The sequence below is a fragment of the Bacillus rossius genome, chromosome 12 (assembly GCF_032445375.1).
Source record: "Bacillus rossius redtenbacheri isolate Brsri chromosome 12, Brsri_v3, whole genome shotgun sequence".
NCBI classification, from domain to species: Eukaryota; Metazoa; Arthropoda; class Insecta; order Phasmatodea; family Bacillidae; genus Bacillus; species Bacillus rossius.
Window position 1 is genome coordinate 25,556,294 of NC_086339.1, and position 15,553 is coordinate 25,571,846.

General features: G+C 38.0%; 1 protein-coding gene across 1 annotated transcript in view; it reads left to right on the top strand.

Moving 5' to 3' along the window:
* The window catches only part of LOC134537742 (uncharacterized), a 28,074-nt gene that overhangs the window by 3,872 nt on the left and 8,649 nt on the right, over window positions 1–15,553 (top strand). Inside the window, exons 2-7 of the mRNA XM_063378507.1 lie at window positions 278–516; window positions 2,673–2,873; window positions 6,205–6,341; window positions 7,612–7,783; window positions 8,866–9,087; window positions 11,244–11,466. Coding sequence (XP_063234577.1) covers window positions 278–516; window positions 2,673–2,873; window positions 6,205–6,341; window positions 7,612–7,783; window positions 8,866–9,087; window positions 11,244–11,466 — 1,194 coding nt within the window. The remainder of the gene's footprint in view (window positions 1–277; window positions 517–2,672; window positions 2,874–6,204; window positions 6,342–7,611; window positions 7,784–8,865; window positions 9,088–11,243; window positions 11,467–15,553) is intronic.

Here is a 15,553-nt window from a genome sequence, read left to right on the forward strand (position 1 = left end):
GAGTCTTGTTAGTTATTGTTAAGTCCTGCCACTTAGTTTTGTGTTAGTGTATTGTGTATCTGCAATTTTTGTGTTGCCTTTCTTAAAAGTTAACTAGCCTTTAGTGTTATAGGGATGTTAAAAATGAAATAAATAAATAAATACTTTGGCATGGCCTTCAGCACCTTCAACACTAACATGGTTACGCTTGACGTCCCACAAGGCAAGCTGCTCCTGTTGAAGACAAACAGAGAAGGGATAATATTTTCCTTGCCGCCACTTGGTGTTTTTTCCCCAGGCCTAACGCAGAGCCACCTGATAGTGGCAGCGGACATGATCAGGCCGGCCGAGGAAGTGCTGGCCCTGTACTGCTGTGGGGTGGACCCTTGCCTGGAAGACTTCGAGCTCATCTCGATATACCCTCTCATGCTGGTCCACATCTCGGCACACTGCCTCCGCAAGAAGCACGTCCTCAAGGTGCACTTCTGCAACAACGTGGTCCGATACTTCGAGCTCGGGGGCTCCGACAACAAGAAGGTTTGTCGAGTTGGTTGGTTGTTCTTTTTGAATTGCTGTTCGTCTGTTTCCATCCCCAAAAATGAGAGAGCATGAATATCTCAATTCCAAGCATTGTCTGGAGCTTACATTGCCTGGGAAAGGGGGGGGGGGAAGTTGGAAGATGAGGAAAGATATACACCCCCTTCCTTCCGTGATTAAATTCTGCGTATGCTCCTGAGTACAGTGACCCCAGGTTAAGCCATGGTGGTGGAAGCTGCGATGCATCTGAAGTTCTCTTGGCAGGATGCCTGAGCCCTGAATTGGCTGGGAATCGAATGCTGGACTTTTGACCTATCAGCCAGGTTCTCAAAGTGTGCATCAGGGCGCATTAGTGCGAACTACAAGATTTCCGAGTGCGCTCTGTGATATTCTAGCATAACATGTGTCGACCATATAAAATTAAATGTAGTTACTAGTAACTTTATTATACCATTTCATTACCGATATACCACCCTTTTTGCTAACATATCATTATTATGTGTGATTTGAACCACTCTTCATGTTTTGCTAAAAACTGTGATTTAATTATTCCAACATATTTGTTTCAGAAACTTGTATATAGTGCACATATAATTATTTGTAGGATTTTTAATGCACCCCTGACTTCAAAAAAATTTAAGAACCCCTGTTCTTGACCTATTGGCCAGACTCCTAACAAGTTTGGAAGAAGTGTGAACTTAGAAACTGTCCCACTCAGGGGCACAGACCTACCTAACGAAGTAAAGTATGCATACATGGTAGGAAAGATTCTCTTCAACATATTATGTTTTTAAAAATATGATGTATCATAGTTGAATTGCAGTTATGGCCATGTCCTCTTCGGTCACAACCTAAAATTCTGCACTTACATTTATCGAAACAAGAAGAAGGGATCATTACCTTCAATGTCTCTCCTCCCCCTTATATATAATATAAAATTTAGCAATAAAATAGTATTAATAAGAGTTTTATCAGAATAGGGTTATCTTTTATTACCCTAATTATTAGATTAGATTAAGGTTTTAAGTTAAATAAACCAATAACCTTCAAAGTTATAAATATAGTTAATCTTTAAGCCTTAGTAATTTTAATTACACCTTTAAACTTTCAATTTAATATCATTAATATAACACAATTTGGTAAACTTATGGAGTTTGTTCAAGGGTAGAATCATTGTTCACCAAGCTTTCAAATACTCTGCACACAGTAAACTTAGATATTCTTACCGCGAGGTGAAACAGTGATGTGGGTTGTTCAGTTGCAGTGTAGACAAATCATAATGTAAATTGGTTTTTGTCTCCTGTGCATTGGAGTATGATTGGCCAATTTAACTGTCCAAATCTGCTGGTGTAAATAATGTGATGTGTATTATTTACAAATGTACATCAGCACACATACTTTTATTAAAATTGCTAACTGTAAAGTTGTATTCTGAGGCGGCACATATTTTAACACTGCAGCAACGTTCGTATAGCATCAAACACTTACTGCACTGAAACTTATGGACTGTATTACATCAACAATATTCTAACTGTGTTTGCCAAAAGCCTACGTTTGTCAGAGTTTAACCGACAAATTTTGTCTGCAGGTTCATTATCAAAAAACAAATAAATAAAAATTAGTTGAAAACATAGTCTAAAGATCTTCTCGAGGCTGGTATGTGCCTTTGAAGTTGGAGCTGCACAACTTGGTAATTGCAAATAATAGATAACGCATGCCGGGATAGTGTTTTAACTGAACCAACTTCTACGTTCACAACAAAACTTATCACTGTCTTAAAAATATTTTGAAATGATTACGGTTAACAACACATCAGAAAAAAATGTATGAAAAGTAAAGGCGGTTGCCCCTAAATATTTCAGTGAAATAATTTTACGACAGCGAGGTTTGGTGGTGGTTGTCGGACTTCGTTCAGTTGAACATCATCCAGATGCTCGGTGTTCAATCTTTAATACTTCCTTTATTATTTTCAAAAAAAAAAAATTGTTTGGCTCGAACTTCAAAGACATGTTCGTACCAGCACTGAAGCCATAAGCACTTAATACCGTAAGTCGTAGTGTGATTTTGACTAAATTTTTTTCAGGATAAACCTGCAGCTGAAGTTTTCTGACTTATTCTGTACATGAATGTCTTGCACGCACGGTCCATCTCGTCAGACCCACTGGAGGCTGTGGCGTGAGCACGTGAGGTTCCTGAGCGCCGACAGCACGGGCTACTCCCAGTCCGAGACGTCTGCGTGCTCCACCGCCAGCCGCGGCTCTGTCTGCCTGGCGTCGAGCGCGGTTGTGCGCGGCCAATCGGGACGGCCGCAGCTGTGGCAGCAGTTCCGGACGGGAGGCCGCGGCGACCAGAAGCAGGTGCTGCCTCGGGCTGAAACAACGACATCCTCCTCTGCTATTCCCGTGTGACCGGTGGCGTAGCCAGGATTTGTGTACGGGGGGTGTTAAGAAGCATTGCCCCCGCCCCCCCCCCCCCCCGTATTAAAGTGGGGGGTCCGGGGGTCCTCCCCCGGGAAAATTTGGATTTTAAGGTGTAAAATAGTGCTATTTTAGCAGTTTTCGGTACTTAAATTTAAATATTGTAATGGTAAAATTTTTTATTAATTTTTAATATGAAATTTGTTTGAGTGATGAATAAGTAATTTAATTAATGATTTGTTGCTTGGGGGGGGGGGGGGGTTGTTTGAACCCCTAACCCCCCCCCCCCCCTCCCTGGTTACGCCCCTGCGAGTGACGGGTATCAGTTTGAGCAGAAGCTACTGGCGGCTTCATCATCAAATTGCTGCCTTCACACATTTTTTTAAAGTACCGTAAAAGCTCTTTGCTCTGGGACATTCAGGGCCACAGCCATGTTCGGATTAGCCAATTTTGCCGAATTATCTAAACTCCAGGGCCGTTGTGAGGTAAGGGCGGAGGGGGAAGGCAAATTCCTCGGAGCCCGGGCACCAGGAAGGGAGTCTGGTTAACTTTCGAAATATTTTTTTTATTTTTTTTTTTTATTTGTGTTTTACCCTGATATTAGGTCAAAAATTACAAGTCCGTTGCCAATAGAATCTATTGACAACCTTACAAGTTATGAGATACGCATAGATCACCTTTACAGTTATGACCACGGTATGTATGTGCATAAAGTGTCAGGTTAGAATATTATACATTTAGTGATGGGAAAGGGGCCCGACACAATTATTTGCCCCCCCCCCCCTCCCCCCTGGCCCTTAGATTTTCTAGACGGCCCTTCGAGTATCAAAATAGTTTGGAAATACGAAAGAAAAATTGACATACAGTGCAGTGACATTAAAAAAAAGTTGTAATAATCTGCTCTGTGGCTTTACAGTGCTTGTCCACAAATGTTACATTGTGCAAACATGATGTGTAACGTGCTATAAAACAGGAATCCATCTGAAAAAAAATCCAAACATGAGTGCCTCGATGGGTACCTCATTACAGATTGTGACAAACCGAAGAATACTGTATACTCTATGAAGAATACCTGGATTGAAAGCCTCTGAGACCTTTCTGCTCCACCTTTTACTACTAGGCGTGTCCAGAAAGTAAGTACGTTTGGTCATTAACAGAAATAAACTCATGGAAAAACGTTTTATTGAAAGTTTTAGTTTACTACATGTCTACATCACATTTTCACATAGTCGCCATTCAGTCCCAAGCACTTTTCGCAATGTTCTACCAGTTTATTTAATCTATCTGCATAGAAGTTCGTCGCCTGGAAATTAAACCAGTTGACAATCGTAATTTTGTACATTTTGCTGTAATTGTTGACTCAAGTTTCATTAAATCAACCAAAATGAAGCCCTTTTTGTCCCAAAAATTGGTAGCCATTATTTTTCGACTTGAGTACGGAGATTACTTAAAGTTTTTCCGGAGATGTTTACTAAACGCCTGTACTTAAGCTACACGCATTGTGTATTCGAAGTCCATGATGCCTATGGCCTAGGCATCCGTTCCATTCCCAGACGGCGAACTTCTATGCAGAGGGGTTAAATAAATTGGTAGAGCATTACGAAAATGCTTGGAACTAAAGGGTGACTACGTGAAAATGTGTTTTAGATAATATGTAAGATACTAAAACTTTCAAAAAAAAAATTTTTTTGAGTTAATTTTTTTAATGACCAGACAGTAACTACTTTCCGGACATGTCTAGCAGAAATACTTGACTAACGGTTCTGTCTTACGCACCATTTTGATTTATTTTGGTTTTTTTTTCGTAATAATTTTTTGTGTGTAACATCTTAGCTCTCTGTATACTGCATTTGGTGGGAGTAATTTTGTGAATGTGCTGAAATGTCTAACAGGAAGTAGGGAGAAGCATGCATCATTCAATTTTTCGATGTGGCCTACAGTGGGTGCTTTTGCTGCAGGGTGTCAGCGAGCGCAAGCATTCCCATGGCGTTAGAAAAGAGAGAGAGAGAGATAAAGAGAGCGTGAGACTGAGCCTTAAGCACGAAAAGATTTACAAGACATTTCTGTTTTGCTCTTTCTTTCTTTCATGTTTTTTAATGAATTGCTTTTGTGTCATATATGCTTTTTAAATAGAATGCCTACATCAGTATTATTATAATTATAATTATTATTATTATTATTATTTTTAAGACTTTCCTTAAGTTCAAACTTTGTTGAAATATACTCACAGGGGTGTACGCGAGAGAGAAGGAGGTGGAATATACAGTAAGGGGCTATATCCTTCCTCCTTACCCCTCACCCGCTTTGGAAATCCTAAAAAAAATATATCTATCCATCCCACCGACAAAAATAAAGATTTTGAAAGCAAACAGCAGGCAAGGTGGTTGTATCCCCACTTCCTCCCCGAAATGAAATTCTGCGTATGCTCCTGTACACTCAGGATGCTGCATGTGGTCTAAAGTTTAAATATGTTTGCCTAAGGTATTTGTGTCAATTTTTTAGTACTGTACTATCGTAATTGGTAACAGACTTAAGGCCTAGCAACATAATCGAAGGCCGTCTTGTCTCATCATGTGAGGCCTATCCCAGGCCAGGACTCGCCAGACCTCAGATTTCTTCAGACCTCAGAAGGTAACAAAGTGAATGAATTTTAAGTTTGAGTATATGCTGTAGGTATGTTTATGCACACTGTATACACATACTTAAACATATTTTATATAAGATCTCTGGATTCTAGTTATGTAGCTAGTTCCTGGTGTTAAAGTGCTCTGTAGTCATGTGCTTGTGTTATAGTAGTCCATGATAATAGTGAGTGCTAAAGACATTTTTACTGGGCTTAACATAATTATATCAATTGTTAATACTTTAAATCCAAGAATATCTAAAAACAGTTTAAAAATCCAGGGACATTCCAAGTATGATGATTTTCAAGTAACTAAACTCTAAATATTGGTAAACGGTCTGTTCCAAATTTTAATGTCTCATGTTTATGGTTTAGGCAAATGTGTAATGGAAATGATTACTATGTCAGACTCTTTAGAATAAAATGTTCACTTAGTTGTACAGATGGGTAAAGTTTTTTTCCAACTGATCTTGAACATTATAACACCCAATTTTCTAGTCTCACTGTTATTAGCTTCATCAGCAGTGATAATATAGTTACATTTTCATCAGATATGCTATTGCAAAAAATTGTACATGAGATTGAATCAGACTACACCTTAACAGTTTTTTTACAAGTGATTTTTTTGTTTTTGTAATTGTTTGACAGGCTCCTCAGAAAGTAAAATGGCCACAAAAAGAACAGTTTTTCGGTACAGGACATGAAAAGCTATCATTGAAAATTCTTGAAACATTGGGCTCTGGTACGAAATTGGTGTACAAAAATGAGCATTACAATGAAGACAGGTAATTATTTCAATGATTTCTAAAAATTATTATAAAATATTCATTAATAAATGAATGAATAAATCAGTGAACGAAGACTTGTCTTGTAGACATCGGAATTGCAAATGGATTATGGATTGAGTGTAATGTCTTGTTGAAATTGAGGTCATTAGAGATGATGATGAAAGGTGATGAGATGCTAATGGCAGGGCCCACGTATTGTGTGCAGAGGGGAAGGGAAGGGAGGAAAATCCCTTGTTTCTAAATTTTTGTGTCTTCCTGGATAGGACACAAAAATTACAAGTCTATTGTTTATATAATTCATAGAAAATCTTACAAGTTATGCCGTACGTAAATATTACGTTCACAGTTACAATCTCAGTAGTTTGCAGTAGGCCTATTTAGATTTTTTTTTTTATTGTGGGACCTGAGAAGTTGTACATCAAATAACAAGAATGGGGTGGGACATAATTATTTGTCCCGAGGACCTCGGTCACACTCGATGGTCCTGGCTCATGGATCATTGACGGAATGAAGGTGTATGGGGTGATGGAGGAGGGGGTGGGGAGTGCACCTAGAAACCCCGCTGGTCACCGTAATGTTCGCCACGTTTCCCGCTCGCGAAGAACCCGGGTTCGACATGGCTGGGGCATCGAACCTGGGTCGCCTGATCACCTGGGCAATCAAACTATAGTAGGTCATGCTATGTCAAGGTTAATAGAGTTTAAGGTGTGGTTACTGTTGTGTGGTGACTCCACATTAGTTAGTCCAAATAAGTGAAACGGCGAGATAAAACAAAGCAGTATGATAAATTACGAGAAGATTTGTGCAGTAAGTCTACCAACTTCTTCAATTTATTTTAGTTTTCTATTTTCTAATAGGCCTGTTTTTCTAGTCTCGCACAATTTGCTGGTTTTCTCTTATATTTTCTCTCTTGTAGCTGAGTTGTATTCCACTATAATCAAGTTGACTTTACTACACTATCTCAAATTATTTATCATACTGCATTGTTTTGTTTATCTCACCGTTTCACTTCTTTGGATTAACTAACTTGGAGCCATCACAGAACAGTCACCATATACTAGTAACCACACCTTAAACTCACTTGTATCTTTATTAAGCATGTTTTCAAAAAACTTTAGGTGCATGGCATCTGAAACTAATTTTTATGTTTTCTATCTAGCTGCCTTATTAGGTGAGATTTGCAATGAATAATTTTAAATATGTCAACTCAGAACATAAACTTCAGTGGGACCAGAAATTATTTTTGAGAGGGTGCCGTTTGTTTCAGTGAAAATGACGTAAAGCGATGTAGTTCGTCGGAACCGTGTGTACACAAGAAGCAGGTCGTCATAAACAGGTTCGGCTCTGGGATTCCAGAGAATTGCACAACCGCTCTTACGATGCGACCCGTCAAAAACTTCCACGCAGAACATGACCATAAAATTCCCACAGGAAAATGTGTAAGGAAATAATATTTTAATGTAGTTTGAAAAATTAAATAGGGTAGATGAGATGTACAGTATCAGAACAGGGAGAGTCATGCTTTGCTTTTCGAGCTCTTAACAGGCACGGTAGTGATGGGGAGGGGGGGGGGGGGAGAGGGCATTGCCCAGATAGAAAAAATATTGTGACACCACGTATACAGTTTTTTTCCCATAAAAAAATTTCTATAAAATTTTAAACATGATTTTTTTAAGTTTTTGGCTCAAAGTAATACATAATCTTTGATCCTTCTACATTTATATCTTAACTTTACAAGCTAGAAGATTCACCAGACAGATAGACATGCAGACTGACTGACAGATGAAGTAGTGACAACAATAGGATTATGCATTGCAGGGTTATGAACCCTAAACTTACCCATTACTAAAATCAGTTAAGGCCCAAAAGTATTTCAAAATGAACCAAAAAAAAATGGATAATGGTATTTTACTCTTACAACCAACATTAGTGCTCACAAGTTGTACAAGAAATTGTAGGAAGCATGGTCATACAATTACAGGCTTTTGGATAATATTGAGTTTATGACAAAATTATTAGTGAGTCTGCCTAATTATTGAGTCTTCTGGCATATTTCCACAGACATCTTGTAACCGGCTCAAAATAGAAAAAAAAGGAGGGGGGAGGGGTTCATTTTTCGGAACTCAACCTCTTTCATGGGGGAGGAAGATCAATGGTGCCATACTATTATAAATAATAACAAAAGAAAGAAATAATTTGAAAAAAAAAATTAAAATAGTTTGTGAAGATTAGTAACAAATCTTCTCTAACTACTACTTCTTGCTCCTTGTTTTAATTTTTTACTTCTACTCCCACCTACCTCCGTAGATTTTCCCGTGATAGCAAGCTCACCAATCTGTATTTAGCTATTGTATTCCTTTTGTGTACTAGTACAGAATTTTTTTCCCCAAAAACATTCACTTTAAATTTTAATACAAAACAAGGAAAAATAAAGGAAAATGCTATGAATGCTAACAAAGAGCCTCGCACAGTAAAGCTAATGCTCTGACGTGGACTCTCACTGGTGCTGTTCCTGAGGCAGGCGGGAAAGAAAGTCCCGACGGTGCGTCCTTCAGCGTCGGCTGGGACGTCTGTCGCGAGCACGAAGGATCGGCGAGAGACGTCCGCCCGAGCGTGGAGTCCCCGGTTGGCTCGGAGGAGTCCGACACGCCACCCGCGGCGCTACGCCTTGGAGCCTCTGCCCTTCCTCTGCAGTGGTCTCGGGTTGCTGCAAGTCATACCTGGAGACAGGTACACCATCCAGGTGTGGACCTCTGTCACTTTGTTGGTTTACCGGAAGCTAGCATGGGCGGGACCAGGATTTGTAGAAGAGGTGGAGTGGGAGGGACAAAGAGAGTTTGCAAAATAAATTTCGGGGTTTACATGATTCTGGGGTTGATGGAATGCACCACAGGTAAGGTAGGGGGTGGGGGTCGAAATTTTTATGCTTGTAAACTCAATTTTAGGCTATTTGATGACCCATCAATTCTTCCTCGAAACCTGAAATTTTCAAATGAAAAATTTATGATTTACTTTTGATTTTATGTCGTAATACATGTTTAACTCTCATCTTTCGTATTCAGTGGCCAAAAATTGAGCTGTAGCTATACTTGAGTCATTTTAATTTTAAGCTGGTTTGTGAGATGCAAGATTATTAAAAAAAAAAAAAATCTAGCTTTAGAGGAGAGAGTCATGGCCTCACTGTGCTCCTTCCTGACTACTCCCTTGAAACTGAGCAGTAGTTTCATTACCGGTGTGAGGTGGTGCAGTGGTGAGACACTGGATACACATTTTGGAGGACCCCGGTTCTAAATCCAGTTTAGCCATCCTGAGTTCGGGTTCACAAAGTTTCCAGGAAAATGTGTCTGCACCAAACATCTTGGCGGGTGAGAGTTGTGTTTCGAGGTGTGTGTCACTGCAGTAAACGGTCAAAGCATTCTTCAGCCAGTGTTTTTGGCAGTCTCCTGCATACAGCCGAAAGTCTTTTGCCTGAATAGGTTTTTGATAAGACACAACCATTACCAAGGGGTGGAACAAACAGGGGTTAAATGACAAAAACGAACATTGCTGCAAGAGGTTGAAAACACGGGTTGAAATAAGAAAATAAATAAAACTTCCCTACCATGTTCTCTATCGAATTAATGTTTATTTTTGTTTAACTTTATAAATATTGTTGAAAACTTTTCTCTAAAGTAAATTTGATATCAAATAATTACTGCATGAGGTGGAAATAACAAGGGTAGAAAGACAAATGTCATTAATTTTTTTAATAGATATACTATCAAAACCATTATTTTTTATTGTAAAACTCCTAAACTTTATCTAACACCCCTAGTTGAAACAATGTTTGATGAAACAAACTATTAGTGTAAGAACAGGGGTTGAAAAAAAAAACTTTCTTAGTATTAAATTTATAGGTGTTTATTAATAACCATCTTAATACATATTATCCAAACCTTTGGCCAAAAAAAAAATATTATAAAGCATGTATTAGTGCAAGGGATAAAAAATAGTGTTTGGAGGTCAAAAATAATTGACAAATATCTCAGTAGGCATAATATGAAATTCGTTAAGACATTCAATGCAGGATACATTAAGTTAAAAATAGTTTTAAAAAAATTTGCTGCATGAAATTTGAGTAAATGTTAGATTGATCTTTTCTGAATATTGGCGAACATATATAGAATGTTATGTTGGCTACATAATGTTCTAAAAATGTTCTAGGAGTTTATAGAAGTTTCCAAAATAATTTCCAGAAGAAATAGTTACTTGGAAATCTACCTACGCCTGTCGGCTGTACCGAAAGAGATTTTCTTTTTTATTAAAAATGGATTGTCACGAAGTAAAAAATAAGAAATAACATTTTTGGCTATTTTCATTTTATTCTATCTAAAAGGAAAAGAAATGTTTAGTAAGAATTTGTGTTGTTGTATTAATGAACTTGTATCAATTTTAGCAATCCACTAATATCAAACTTTCCATCATCTCACTGGGCTGTGTGCCGCAGAGCATTGGCGTAGCTGTGTTCATAATGTTGGGGGGAGACAAATAATGATTTTGATGCCATGTAAACCCATTCCCCTCTTACTAAGACGGGGGGTCCGGGGGTCCTCCACCGGAAAATTTCGATCTTTAAAGTGCAAAATAGCACTTTTTAAGCAGTTTTTGTATCCAACCATTGGATACATCGATGTTGAAATTATTATTATTGTTTCCTTAAGATAAAATTTGATGAGTGAAGTAATTACAAATAAAGTTGGGCAGAATAATATTATAAAATAAAAATATCACGGTCTAGAAAGTTGGGGGGGGGGGACAGTCCCCTCCACCCAAAAAGTTCAGGGGGACACGTCCCCCCCTGTCATCCCCGGGTTCCTACGCCCCTGCCGCGGAGGTATACAGCTTCTCCGGTCCTCGCAGGTGAAGAGGGTCCCCTCCGCGGTGGCGATCGCTAAGCCCTCGGCGTGCCGGCTCCAGCCCAGGGGCTCCGCGTCCTGCGAGGGGCTCGGCAGGCTGCGGGCCCCTCCGTCGCCCTCCCGCCCGGCCCCCGTCGTCCTGTTCTGGACGCCCGGCTTCTCGTACCGGCCGGCTCCCAGCGTGGCCGGCGGCGTGCGACGGCAGCGAGCCGCCTGCTCCAGTGAAGGTGCGCGGTGTTGTTCTGCGCCGACCACAGCATTGCGACATTTTGTTTCATTTTGGTGGCCAGGTTCATACAAATCAGGGCAGTTCAAATGCGATAAAATTGAAGGCAGCAATTGTAATTAGCTGTCGGATGACGGGCCACACTCACTAAGGGAAAATAAAAAAAAAGGATTTGGCTGGTAAATGACGTGAAACTGAGATTTGAAATTATTAAAAAAAAAATTTCTGATTTGGTTTTAACTGATGAAGGAAGGTCTCCAGGATATGGTGGTGTAAGTCAATACTTTTTGCATATGGTACTAAAAAGTAATTTGAACATTCATAGGAGAAATTCGAAGCTAACTCAAAGCTAAAAATTTTTTTTAACTACACTACTATGTCCCATTTAATGAGAACAGTAACTCTAAAAAGTTTTTTTTATTAACTATTGACCTATTATTTACCACACTAGTTATCTATATATATAAAAATTTAGCTTCCGTATGTATTTGGCCGCAAAACTCGGAAAGTATACGATGGTTTGGATTGAAATTTTTACAGAACATTGCATCTTAACAGAAGAGTGTTTATATGAAATAAAAGTTTGGGAAAATCCACCGGAAAAGTCGGAAAAAAAAGTTTCTATAACTAAATATCATGGTCACCCAACTTAGTTGTGACCACGCTCGACGATGCTGTACCATATTGTCGAAGTTCAAGCACATCAGGCTACTCGACCATTGTGCTTTGACGACTATAATTTACACAAATATGTATATATATATATATTTCAAGAAAGAATAAAAAACTTTATTTAATTTGAAAGTATATTCTTTCGACTCTATTGATAAAAATACGTTTAAATTAAAAAATATTCAGATTTTTGGAGCACAGTAAAAAAAATGCATTTAACCACGAATATGCGAGTTAAACTTCAGAACGATCCAACAGCAGTCATATTTTCAAGACAATTAATTGAAGTTGGTAACGGCACTGTACCTACAAATCCAGAAACAGGAAAAATCAGCTTATCATCTGATTTATGCAACATCGTAGATTCAAAAGAGGAATTAGTAGACAAGGTATTCCAAAACATCGAAACAAAATTCAAAAATCATGCATGGTTGAGCGAAAGAGCCATTCTAGCGGCTAAAAATGTTGACGTACACGATATGAACAATAGTATTATAAACAGAATCGAAGGTGAAACAATGACATACAAATCTATTGATTCAGTAGTGCACCAAAATGAAGCAGTGAACTTTCCAACGGAATTTCTCAATTCACTCGATGTTCCAGGATTACCACCACATATTTTGAATTTGAAAATTGGTGTGCCAATTATATTGCTTCGAAATATCTGTCAGCCTAAATTATGTAATGGTACACGATTAGTAGTTAAAAAATTAATGGATAATCTTATTGAAGCAACAATTTTGATTGGACTTCATAAAGGTGAAGACGTATTACTTCCACGAATGCCACTTATTCCGACAGATATGGCGTTCGAGTTCAAACGACTTCAATTTCCAATACGCCTTGCGTTCGCTATGACCATCAATAAAGCACAAGGACAATCTTTGCAAGTGTGCGGTTTGAATTTAGAAAATGAATGCTTCTCTCATGGACATTTATATGTCGGGTGCTCCAGAGTCGGTAAACCATCTGATCTATATGTTTATGCAAAAAATGGGAAAACAAGGAATGTAGTCCTTCCATTAGCTTTACAATAAAAATATTTAAGCTAAACACATTTTTATTTCTTCTATTACATTCCACAGCCATGCACAGTAAAATATTAAATTAAACAATGAATTAATATTAAACTGTGCCACAGCAAAGCGTGGCCGGGTTTAGCTAGTTGTAGATAAAGAGGCAGTGCTATCGAGAGAAACTAAGGACCCAGGGACAAATAATTTTGTCAATATCCCCCCTCCTTTTCCATATCACATAATATTTTTTATATCCAACATTTTTAAACAAATATCTAAAAACAAAGAGTTTACATGGCCATAACAGTAAACGTGCTTTAGAAAACTTACATAATTTGTGATGTTTCAAATGAAATTTTTAGCAATAGTATAGTCATTTTAATTCTACTATGAGTATAAACACAAGCATATAAAAATATTTCTTAACTCAACTAAGGGGCACTGGAAGGTTGTAGGTATGTATTTTATTTACTTTATTTTTTTTTTTTAATCTGTTTAATTTGCGACTATTAGATAAATAATAATTTTCATATGGCACTTCCTGAATTTTTTTATATATTTTTGACTTGACAACGTCTAATAAATCAATGAACGCTGGCTGCACACACAAAAAATTGTCCCACTACGGATGTCCCACTACGGATATCCCACTACGGATGTGTTTACGCATGCGTGGCATCTCTCTGGTATGTTGCGGACGGTACAGAGAACTTGGCCGGGGTTTATAATTATTGTTGTGCACCGCGCCACGGGAGTATATTCGCCAGGAAATGGCGTTCTTACAAGTACGTATTATTTTAATTACTAGTGTAAATCAGTATATTTAAACAGTGTTGTATGAGTATTGCTTTAGCTGTGTAACTAAATATTTATTGCTGGTATGATACTTTTCACGCTTTAGTTTGACATTTGTAATTATTTGTCATGAGTTATTATTTGATCAACTAAATCACACACCGTATTATAGTTATGAGCCCACGAGTGTGTAAATATTTCGAGTCCAACAGAGAATATGCTAGTTAAAAGAAATTCAAACAAATATAGTGCGTGGAATATTATTAATCTATAACATCTGAAACAATTTTTTTACAATATGACCTCATGGCTGTGCGGTTAGCAACGCTGACTACCAATCGATAAGATGACGGATCAAATCCCGACAGCTGAAATTTTTTTTGTACTTGTAAAAATAAATACGGCGCACACGACACTTCAAAAGTAATAAAATTATTTGAATTAATGAATGCAAATAAAAGTAAATTTATTAATTAAATTGGTGATTTCATTTCACTCCTTCTTTGTATCCATACAAAATAGTGATAATTCAATAAAAGTTATTCAATTTTATTCATAAAAGTATGCAGAGGTAGATTTTTTCATACAAAAGATAGAAAAATTAAAAAAAATTTCTTCCTCAAAGAATATAATATTTTTAATGCCTAAATGGTTTGGTTGCAAAAACCTATTATGGCTCAGTCTCAGGCCGAATATATTTCATTTTCTTCTGGATCAATCATTTCATTAATATTTTGTTATGACGTCACGTTAAACTATCGTCCGTAAACCGACTTTACAGACATCCAATTTTTTTTTAATTATTAGCTTTTGCATTTTAGTAATAAGAATTTAAGTTGAGTATGATATATCTTAAGACATACTATGTTTTATTTTAAAAATTGTTTTGTTTATGAATTAAGGGGCCTGCCTAGTTAGGGGTGTATTTGCGTTAGTGAGGTGGGATGATAAGTATTGCGAAAGCTCTGAACTTCTCGTCATGCATAAGGCAACTATGATATTTGAGTGGTATCCGTAACATTATATGTTGAAGAAATTAAGATAAATGTTATATCGAAGTCCCTTGAATGTATCGGTTGTTGCATGCCTAAAAATTACTCTGAAAAGTTTTAGCCATTTCCACTATTCTAACAAAAAATACCAGTTTGGAAACAAAATGTAGAAACAGAATTACTCATCCACCTTCAGCATATTCTTGAATGCTATTCTTTGAGATACACCACTCTGATATCTTGAGCAGTGTTTTTCTCTGAAGCTCTGCACACTGTATGCGTGCCCGGGTAGGGAGAAAGCCTTAATTGTCTTGCGACCAGTGCAACCTCATTAGTGGTCTTGAGCATCTTGCCCTGTTTACGTGTTGTGTGCATTTCTGAGCAGAGATTCACACCATAGTAGAGTTTTGTCGCCTCTTGCACTAGGAAGCGGGAGAGTCAATGTAATGCAGCGAGGTGTGTGGAATACTAGGATTAAGCGTCTACGCTGTCGCTGAGAATAGGGTTGATTTTTCACTGAGTCTCATAGAAAGAAGGAAGAACTCTTCCGTCGAACAAGAGGGTGACACGTCACGCCCTGAGATAAGGCACAGCCGGGTCTCTATGCCCA